Below are 11,059 nucleotides of genomic sequence, written 5' to 3'. Positions count from 1 at the left end.
CCCACACGCCAGTCCAGGCGCCCATCACCTTGTGTGCATTACTGCCTCCTACCTGGTCCCCCTGATTTGTGTTTTCCCATCGTGGTTCATTCTCTCCATAGTTGCTAAGGTAATCATTTTTAAGTACCATCTAGATCATGTCAGCCTCTTGTTCAAAAAAGCCTATGACTCACCCCTTTGAGAGCTTTTCCTGACTAATATCATTCCACCCTGATCACTCCCTCAATAATCAGTCAAATAGTGTTGCTGCTTTGCTACCACAGATGTATAATTTATACTACACTATCGTACACTTAATTAATAGTCTCTGGCTGTTACATTTACATGTGACTTCACTGAGGTCATACAGCCTGTCTTCTGCTGCTTTTTGGACTCTGATGACAATGTCTCATTGTCTTTGAATCCCAGGGTCCTCCGGAATATTTGCATTACCATCATCAATGTTATTATTGGCAGAGCACTTAACATTTGTGAATTAATTATTAGCTTCCCTGACAATTTCCAACTGCTGCTTACATCTCTCGGGCACACATTCTCTGCCCTACCAAGAGCATGCGTGTTAAAAACAATTGCTGATAATGATGATCATTTCACTTCCACTTTTGGAAATGTTTAATTCTTGGCTCCACCCTCAGATGCTGTAAGTTGAGGAAAGGTACAATGTGGTATTCTTTTTGTGGAGCTGTGAGGTGAAAGGAAACAGCATCTAGAGTATGCTTTTGCCCTTTTCGGTTAGGAATAATAAAATGATCATAAGCATGGAACCTCACATGCACTTAGGGACTCTGGCTGGCCAAGTTGCCGGCTTGAAGTCCATACAGGAAAGCTTCTTGGCTGGTGCCTGCATTGCCTCCACAGTTAGAGGGCACCGTCATCAACTGATAGTGTCCCGGATCCTCCAAGACCTCGGGATCCCTGTAAATCAGGACCAAGAGGGCCAAGAACCAGAGTGACTCAGGCATTTCACTTTCTAATCCCTTTGCTCCTCGCTCCAGTTACTTTTTTTGAGGATCTGTCTCTGTCTTTAGGTTAGATATCAGAGGAGGTCACACCTACACACAGAGCACAGAACTTGGTGATCAACAGACAATGATCAATCTCAAGTAGAACTAACAAAACTCAGAATTTATTTCAAGGACAGTCATATACGTTCTGGTCATTTTATAAATGTCAAGAGTAAGTATAAAAAAATAGGGTTTCTGTACTCAAGGAGTTAACCATCTATTGGGGGAGACAAATGTAACAAACAAATAATTGATGAACACTATGTAAGGCAATATATTAAGTTTATACTGGGTATAAGAATGACACATGGAAGGACCTAATCCACTGTTTGGGGTGAGGGATCCTGAAAGACCTTACAGAGGGTGAAATGCTTGGCCTTGAATTGAGAGCAGAGTAAGAGTTTGCCAGACAGATCAAGTAGGGAAAGAACATTCCTGAAAGAGGGTAGAGAGCTAAACCATGGGATGAAAGGCTTAGAGAATTGTATGCAGTTTGGATTCTGAAGATGCTTAGTCTGCATCCATTCTTTCCTTCCCTCCATATTTCCCGCCCATGGATTGAGTATAACTGACCTTATTTTCATCTCCAAAGAGGTCTTGGTTGGCCTTAGTCAGTCAGCATAAACCATTATTAGAGTTGGCTCTCAGAGAAGCATGTCTTCCAAACCTAAGCAAATCAGCCATGGCATTCCTTAGGGATGTTAGTTCTGGGCTGGATATGTCCAATCAGAGAGAAGTCCAGGATTTTGGCTTGATGGTTGGGGGGAAGAGATGCATTTATATGGAAGAGAAAGCATTTAAACCTGAGAGTTGCTGGTTTCTATTTTGTTACCTTAAGGAGAGTCAAGCAGAGGATAAAGATGTCAGGGAATGGCAGAGAAATGGAGCCAGTGACGTGACCAAACTGATGAGTTAAGTGGATGCTGGTATTCCCTTCATGGTTTAAAAGATCAAGTAGAATTTCATGTCACTTGCAAATAAAACCATTCTATCCCGATGCGGTGTTACTGGAGGTGAGTTTTAAGGGGGCAGAAAATGGGAAATGGATTGCAGAGGTAGGCTTGAGCAGATGAACGAGTATAGTTTCAGTGCTAGAGACGTGGAAAACTCTTGAAGGTTTTAAGCTATGGTAGGGAGTGACATGAGTTTTAGAAAGATTCTGGCAGCAATGAGAAGGATGGCTTGGAGAGAGCAAGCCTGGGGGCAGTGAGGCCCGTGAGGAAGCTACACCATAGTTCCACTTTACTCAGCATTCTCCTCGGGGGTGAGGCTTCTAGCTCCTTTTTGCACCAACCTCAAAAAAGAGAATCAGCTTTTTGAAAATACTTAATCTGTGAACATATGATATAGGATATAAATTCTTTAGGATTTCATGCCCTGGAAGTAAAAATACATGTTTCAGGAGCCCACAAAATTCTTCAGGGTTTTAATGTAGGAGAAAAAAGTTTGGGTTATACCATTTGGGCTATCATTAATATCTTGGCCTCTTTCTTTTTAGGACTTTCAGTGTGCTCTCTATTGCCTCTGAACTCTTTTATTTATTTTGTCAATACAGTCTTTTTTTTTTTTCCATTTTGCTTGAGGTTTTTTGTTTGTTTGTTTGTTTTTTTGTTTTTGCTCTCTCCCCCACTCCCTGAAATAGACAGTTGAAGAAAAAGACCAATGTTTATTTGGCTGGCTCAAAAGCCCTTTTCCCATGGTATCTGTTGCTGTTAAGGAAAATTAACCTGATCCTAACTAATTTTACTCAAGGGGAGGTATCTTTGGTAACAAACACTACTCCTGTTGATCTCTTTGGCCTCCAGGAGTAACTGCCAAGTAAATTGTATTGATAGGAAAACTATGCGTATACACTCTTCCGTGCTCCATTTCACCAGAACCTGTTCTGCAAAGACATTAAGATTCAATTAATTTTTTTTTTAAAGATTTTCTTTATTTATTTGTCAGAGAGAGAGGGAGAGAGAGCGAGCACAGGCAGACAGAGAGGCAGGCAGAGGCAGAGGGAGAAGCAGGCTCCCTGCCGAGCAAGGAGCCCGATGTGGGACTCGATCCCAGGACGCTGGGATCATAACCTGAGCCGAAGGCAGCTGCTTAACCAACTGAGCCACCCAGGCGTCCCTCAATTAATTTTTCTACTCACTTGTCATTACTGAGTTCCCTCTTCATGCCTTGTACTGTTCTTGTACTGTGCTTGATGACACCAGGAGTGGTTCAACAGAAGAGGAAAGGTGTCTCTGCTTAAAGATGGCTTAAGCTTTAGATTCAGAGGATGGGAAATGCTTTTCTTAAAACCATGTCAACGAGGCCTAAGCATATACTACAACAGTTGGTTTACATATAAGATGGCTGCATTGTGTTGATCTTTGAAGCGTATAAAAAAACTTAAAAAAGTGTCATCTCATCGCCCAAGTTTCAGAAACAATTCTGCCAGGACGTCAGTGGCAAAGTTAGAAGTCTGGTCATTAACCATGACCTTCAGCCAAGGTCTTTGAGATAAAGATGATCTCACTCTTTCTTTACAGAATCACTTATTGTCCTCACATGTGTAATTTTAGGTGGAAAATGGAACCAAAACAGGCACATGTAGAAAAATGTGGTATCCCCCCAAAGTTGCCACAAAATATAAAACATTCGTTCCTTAGCAAAGTAATTGTAGTTATGTATAACCCCTAGAGACTGATTCCTTCCAAACAGATTGCTCATTTTGCCTAGATGGCAATATATTTCACCCCTGCTTCCATCTCCATATTTTGTAGCAGCAACATTCACTCCTCATAGGCCCCATTTAACTCCTTCATACATTCTATTTAACATTAGTTGATGCAGACGATTTAGAGCAGAACTGAGCACATCCGCAGAACACGAGCATAGTCCTGACCTTTATTTTTTAAACCAAAATCTTCTCACAGCAACTGCTCTTCACTCCTTTCTCATTGTGTCCAGACCCAGTCGCTCTCCAATGATGAAATCAAGATTTGAGCCAAACTGAGCTCTGTCCTTGACTTTGCAAGGGTTATATCCAGCACGGAGCTTACTCCCAGCAACACAGCAGGCACTGATTTGCTGGAAGAAAGAATGAAGATACTGTCCATGGAATTGTGAGTAAGTCTGAATTTCCTGAAGCTAAACCAAGGATTCTAACAGATTTAAAACCTGTGACTGGTAAACTGAGGAGTTTAGGTTTTCACTTATCCTGTCCTGTCAGTCAACAAACATTTTTTGAGAACTACTGTATTGTGGGAATAGTGGATCCACTTCTTGACAAAACGCACTTGGGATTCCTCTGCTTTTCTCTCGGTTTTCTAAGGAGCGGACCTAATGGTCCTAGTCCCTGTCTCTGACTTGAGCTCAGTTCAGGGCTTAGCATATGGGTGGGGTTGCGGTGGCCTGAATGTTATTAGTAAAGACAAAGCAAAGAAGGAACAGAAACAAACTCTCTTCCTCCTCTCTTTTCTTTCACTATTGAACCCTGTAGCCATTCCCTAAGGCTAGGTTCCCCTCCTACTTCATCCTACTTGGTCTTCCCAGTTCTTCCACAGAAAATTCCAGGAGAATTAATTTTCCTCTGAAATACAGACGAACCTAACTGGTGAGAATGCAAAATGGTACAGCTACTTTTAGAAGCCATATTGGCAATTTCTTTTTTTTTTTTTTTCTGTTTCTTTTGTTTTTTAAAGGAGGGGCTCTTTTTTTTTTTTTTTAATAAAGATTTTATTTATTTATTTGACAGACAGAGATCACAAGTAGGCAGAGAGGCAGGCAGAGAGAGAGGAAGGGAAGCAGGATCCCTGCTGAGCAGAGAGCCCAATGCTGGGCTCGATCCCAGGACCCCGGGATCATGACCTGAGCCGAAGGCAGAGGCTTTAACCCACTGAGCCACCCAGGTGCCCCATATTGGCAATTTCTTATAAAAATAAACAGACTCTTACCATATGATCCAGGACTGGGGCTCTTTGGTATTTACCCAAAGGAACTGGAAACTTAACACCCACACAAAAACCAGACATGGATATTTATAGCAGTTTTATCTATTACTGCCAAAACTTGGAAGCATCCAAGATGGCCTTCAGAAGGAAGGATAAACAATGGATAAACAAAATATAATACACAGAGACAATGGAATATTACTCAGCACTAAAAACAAATGAGGTATCAAGCCATGAAAAGAAAGGGTGGAAACTCAGAAGCATATTGCTACATGAAAAAAGCCACTCTGAAAAGCCTATACACCAACTCTTACGTACTAGCAACCTTCATTCCTCATAGACCCCATTTAATTGCTTCATACATTCTATTTAACACTATTGGATGCAGAAGATTTAGAGCAGCGTGATTCCAACTGTATGACATTTGGGAAAAGGCAAAACTATGGGGACAATGAAAAGATCAGTGATTGCCAAGGGTTTGGGAAGGGATGAACAGGCAGAGCACAGAGGATTTTGAGGGCAGTGAAACTATTCTATATGGTATTATTATCATGGATACATATCATTATACATTTGTCCAAATACGTAGAATGTACATCACCAAGAGTGAACCTTAAAGTAAACTTTGGACTTTGGGTGGTAAAGATGTATCAATGCAGGTTCATTGATTGTAACAAATGTCCCACTCTGATGAGGGATGCAGATATGCAGGAGATTATGCCTATGTGGGGGCAGAGGTTATATGGGAACTCTCTATACTTTCCAGTCAATTTTACTTTCAACCTAAAACTGCTCTAAAAATATATTTAAAAATATGTAGAAACAGATATACAGAGGAACCTTACTTCATACCTTTGTACACATGAAAACCTATTGTTAATCCAAGCCTTCCCAGGCTAGAGAGAATGGAAAGGAAGATTAAGGGAAAAGTTTTGCAAAGCCTTGCGCTTGCTTCTGGCACAGGTGAGTAGGGCAAAGAGCCACAGGCTGTGTTCTATTACTCAATGGACCACACACAAAAAAGACACTGGTCTGATCAGAAGTACTAGATGTTACTTACCAGTGGCAGAGCAAGCAGCCTGGTTAGTTCCTCATGCCAGGGAAGAAGAAAGGGAAGAGGAGATGTGCTCCATGGTGGGAGCCCTAGCCTTCTGTACCACTCCTTACTTTTCCTACACCCTTCCACTGGATTCCTACGTCTGGGATTCCCAGAAAACACAAGAAACCAAGGGTCACCTGCTTTAGAATCATGAGAAACTTTATAAATATTCATATTCTCAGACCAAGCTCCCAGAAAACCAAATTTGGTCATTTAGGGATAAGGTCCAGGGCTGTGCATTTTCGAAGAGTTCCCAAGGCATTCCTATGTGCATCTAGGCTTCAGAGCCACCAAACCTTGCTGCTGAGAGGACTCTTGTTCCTGCTACCAGAAAGAAAAGGGGTAATTGCATATGAGGCCTTTCTTTTGGATAACAATTATACCACCTGTTGGCTTTACTATATTGGTATTACCATCTGCCTGTTGCTTATATTCTCCCCAGGATCATCCCATCCCAGGAATTAGGGAAAGGTTCAGATTCCAGCCTTTCCATTATGCTCTAATGGAAAAGAGTTCAATTTAGGCCTGCCTCTCTTTCTATTCATTCATTTGACAAATACTTACAGCATGCCTCCTAAGGTGCCAGCTGCTTCTTTGAGGGGCTGGAAATACAGCGATGAATAAGCAGACAAGGTCCTTTCTCTCCCAATGCTTCTCTTCTACTAGAGGGAGAACTAAGAAGTAAAAAAGAAACAAAGATTATTTGGGGCAGAAGTGAGGACTGGAAAACAAGACAGGGTTATATGACAGTGAGTGTTATGAAGAGGCAGGGTACATGAGAGATAGGAGGGTAACATTTCTAAGGAGCTAACAGTGGGGTGAAGACTGAATGGTGAGAAGAAAATATCTAATGGTGAACACTGCAAAGGCCACCAGCAGGAAGAAGGTTAGTGTTTCTGAGATTTTTAGGTCAGGGTGTAGAGAGTACCGAATAGGTCGGGGCGTAGAGAGTACCCAATAGGTCAGGGCGTAGAGAGTACCAAATAGGAGAGGAGAGGTGAGGCTGGAGAAGCATTTTATCTCAAGTGCAATGGTAAGCCACTGTCAAATTTTAAGCAGAGGAGTAACATGATCTGGCTTATATTTTAAAACAAAATCCTCTGACCATTGTGATAAAAATGGATTGAATAGGGGCACCTGGGTGGCTCAGTGGGTTAAGCCTCTGCCTTCAGCTCAGGTCATGATTCCAGAGTCCTGGGATTGAGCCCTGCATCTCTCTGCTCAGCAGGGAGCTTGCTTCCCCTCTCTCACTCTGCCTGCCACTCCGCCTGCCTCTCTGCCTACTTGTGATCTGTCTCTGTCAAATAAATAAATAAATAAAACATTAAAAAAACATGGATTGAATAGGTTGGTATTGGGCTGAATGGGGGAAGGGTTCAATAGGAGAAGCAGGGAAAGCAGTAAGGTTACTGTGGTAGTAGAGACCAGAGCATATGGTGACCTGGACTGGGGTAGAGGTGATATGAGTGGGAAAATTCAAGATCTACTTTGGAGTTAGAGCTGATAGTACTTGTTAATGGTTTGGATAGGAGTTGTGAGGAAAAGAGAAGCACGGATGACTCTTAGGAACTTAGTTTTGAACCATTGAGTGAATGATGCAGTAGATTTAAAGATGCTGTTTGGGAATGTTTGGAACACCTATTAAACAGTCAAGTGACAAAGTGAAGTAGCATTACATATACCAGTTTGAGGTTCAACAGTGAGGTTAGGGTAGAGATAAACAGAGTCAGGAGCATAAGAATAGTATTTCACACCATTGTGGTAGGATGAATAATGACCCCCCAGATATGTCCATGTCCTAATCCCTTGAGCCTTAAAGGACCTTTTGTGGGTGAAGGCACTTAAAATATGTCTTTTGTGGGTCTCACACAACATTCAAGGTAGGTATTGTTATTTTCCACTTAATAGATGGGGAACCTGAGGCTCAGAGAAGTGGAATGCCTTGTTCTAGGTCCCAGAACTGGAAAATACCTATCTTACTTTCAAGTGCTTTACAGAATTTCTGCAGAGACAGGAGGTGGTAGAGAGTTGCACTGTGTGCTTCAAGACAGATCCTTAGCACCACACTGCCTTGGCTGCCAAAAACCTGCCCTAGAAATGCATTTCTGTGAGGCCAGTCATGTCTTTGCCCAGCTCTGGTATATTATTTTTCTGACCTTCAGAGCCCTTGCCAGCCCAATCACACCGCATGGCCACTCTTCAGCTAGTTTGTTAGCTCTGGGAGGGCTTAGTTGGGTCATCACATAACGAACGACCCCGCTTGCCAGGCTCTGTGCCAGGCACCTAACATTTATTCAATAATCACAGTAACTCTCTCCATTGTCTCTGGAGCAAGCCAGAAAGGTTGGATTACTGGGGAATGGAAAGAAGACAGGACAAGGAACAAGGGGAGCCTGTGTTCAAGTTGTGCGGTGGTGGGTGGGGGTGGCGCATAGCCCTAACTGGGAGCTAAAGTACCCTTGGGCTAGTAACTGAGTCATTTAAGAAAACCAGAAAGATTACACTACAGATGATTTGGAAACTCCCTCGAAGACATTCGAATGAGAGATTCTCTTCTTTCTCCATCTCTAGTGCTCCACTATTATAGGCAGCAGTCTGAACCAAGAGTGCAGTGACAGCCTACCTGTTCAGCCCTGGGCTGCCCCTCAATTCCCTCCTTAGAGGTGAGTCGGTGCCGCGACTCAGCCGATTTCCAGGGAAGTGGCCGGGCTCGGAAGTGGGCGATAGGTCATTCCAGGATAAGGGGGAGGAGGCTCCGAAAAACTACAACTCCCAGGAGCCCCTGGCGTGCCACTCGACAGCCTGGGCCTGGTGCATGCTGGGAGCAGCACGCTGCCTCCCGCCGCAGCAGGCTCATTGTTAAGGCCTCTCAGGACAGGTAACCCGTGCGCATGCCCAGTCACGTCCCAACTAGTTCAGCTTCTTTCCTTCCTGCAGGATTCTTCTCTTTCCGGCCTCGCCCAGGCGCCGATTTCCCCGCCCCACCCCGCCCCTTTTTAGGGATTTTGGAGGGGGCGAGCCTCTGGCAAGCGCGTTCCCAGGGGTGTTTACACGCACGTTCATGGGAGATTAAAAAACACTGGATGTGGAAGGTGTTAAGTCTAGGAGACCGCAGATAATGGAAGGCGCATGCGTTCCAGGGACGGTCCTGCTTGGAGTCGGGAATCACAAAGGGGCGGAGTGGAAACGCAGCAGTGAGCTGACGCACGCGCATTGGGCCTCCAGCGCCCCGCCTCCTTCTTCAGGTTTTCTCTCCATCTCCACCACTATTCCGGAAGTGCAGCCGCCCTCGCGCCCACCAGCGGCCACCCCCTGGGGCAGGCCCCGCCCCCATCGGCTCCGCCCCCCAGCTCTCCGCCCCCTCCTCCGGTGCTGGCGCCGGCTTGCAGCCCAGGTCCTGGCGGTTTCGGTGCCCCAAGCCGGGAGCGCGGAGTCGTTCCCGGAGCGGCGGCCAGGCTATGATCGCGGGTCCCCGGCGTCCCGCTCCGGTCACCCAGAGTCCCTGTCTCCGCTTGTGCCCGTACCCGAGCGGTCTCCTCAGCCCGGCCCCGCAGCGCGGTTGTCGGCGGCGCCCCCGGCGCGCCCCCTCCTCCCGATGGCGGCGGAGATCCAGCCCAAGCCGCTGACCCGCAAGCCCATCCTCCTGCAGCGGGTCGAGGGGTCCCAGGAGGTGGTGAATATGGCCGTGATCGTGCCCAAGGAGGAGGGCGTCATCAGCGTCTCGGAGGACAGGTACGGACCGCCGCCCCTCGGCCGCGAGGAGGGGCGGGACGGGCCGGCGGTCCCGGAACCCGGGTTCCGGGCTGTGTCTCCACGTCGGCGCGAGTGTAGACGTACTCCCCCAAGTTTTTATTATAATGCGCATCCTGGTGGTGCTGTGTCCAGCTGCGCTCTGCCGCCACTGCGTGGCTCTGGGAAGCGGAGACCAGACGGCGGCGTGCGCTCTGGCCTTGCCCGGGGCCGGTGGCGCTGGCCCCGCCAGGGTGGCCCTTAGACTAACGGTGCGCGGGCCACTGGACCTTGGTCCAGCCCTAAGGAGGGTGGGGCCGCCCAGTCCTGCAGGTGTGTGCGTGGGAAGGATGCTCCGAGAGCTAGATAACTAAGGGTTTTTGAGTGCTCTGGTACAGTTCTTAGGGCTCCAGACAGAAAGTAAATGCCACTCCCTTCTCCCAGTCAGTCCCACGGAATCCAGATCTCCTGTACATCTTACACTGAATTCAACGAATATTGCAAGTTGTGAGAAGAGTGTAACTTTGGGCTCCTGCCTGAAAGGAGAGGTGCCTTCTCTTCTTTGCACTCCTTTTCTTATTTCTTCGAGCTGGAGGGGAAGCGCCCAGAACTTGCAAGGGACCACTGCTGCAAATAGCTCTCGAGTTCCTTCCCTTTGCTTGCTTCCTTTCTTTTTGCTTAATTTTGCTTAATTTGCAGAAGTGGAGCCCGTTGTTCTGCCTTTAATAATTTCCCTTGTTTTTCAGACAATAGCGTTTGCGCTTTAACTTAATTCATTTAATATGCAGAAATTAAGCCGATGAAGCTAATTTCCATAGGAATGATGCCTGAATATAGTAATTATGGTATTTATCTGGACTTGTTTCAATAATACCAGCTAGGGTTCTAAAAATTGTAGCTCTTTGGAGGTATATGAGAAGGGGCTTTTTACCTTAAAACAGTAGTTAGGTTTTCTTAATGTAAATTCAAATTATGCTGAGGTAGAGAATATTTTTTTCTGTGACCAGGACAGTTGCAGGCAGGGGTAAAGTAGTAACGTGTTCATTACTGTCTTTATAGTCATTTCCGCACTTTGCATACAGTGTGGCCTAACAAAAATTTGCCTGATAGGTCTCTTTATATGGTAGGTTCTTCAATAGAACTAGGATGCGTCTATTAATCACCTATGCTTGTCTACATCATCCTCCGTACAAATAGCCAAAATGTGCTCCAGTCCTTTCCTAGATCCAGTGGGGGAAATTGTAAACATAGGTCAGTGGCAAGCACTCTATAGGGAACAGAAGAAATATGTTGCCGAAATG

At 45.4% G+C, this 11,059-nt stretch overlaps 1 protein-coding gene and 1 long non-coding RNA gene across 4 annotated transcripts in view; one reads left to right on the top strand and one right to left on the bottom strand.

The window, feature by feature from the left end:
• Positions 1-3,068: 3,068 nt before the first annotated feature.
• On the bottom strand, positions 3,069-8,760 carry LOC122907840. The gene is made up of 3 exons (XR_006384761.1): positions 8,653-8,760; positions 6,594-6,703; positions 3,069-4,067 (listed from the first exon to the last, which is right to left on the bottom strand). It is a non-coding gene; the product is annotated as an uncharacterized LOC122907840 (long non-coding RNA).
• Positions 8,761-9,389: 629 nt separating this feature from the next.
• WDFY2 (WD repeat and FYVE domain containing 2) overlaps positions 9,390-11,059 on the top strand; it is a 182,265-nt gene continuing 180,595 nt past the window's right edge. For all 3 annotated transcript variants that reach the window (XR_006384673.1, XM_044249661.1, XM_044249662.1), the window contains exon 1: positions 9,390-9,761. Coding sequence is in view for 2 of the 3 variants with exons in the window: in XM_044249661.1 (XP_044105596.1) it covers positions 9,625-9,761 (137 nt within the window). In the remaining variant the exon portion in view is untranslated. The remainder of the gene's footprint in view (positions 9,762-11,059) is intronic.

Source organism: Neovison vison, chromosome 5 (genome assembly GCF_020171115.1).
Source record: "Neovison vison isolate M4711 chromosome 5, ASM_NN_V1, whole genome shotgun sequence".
NCBI classification, from domain to species: Eukaryota; Metazoa; Chordata; class Mammalia; order Carnivora; family Mustelidae; genus Neogale; species Neogale vison.
This window is presented reverse-complemented; position numbering and strand designations above follow the sequence as displayed.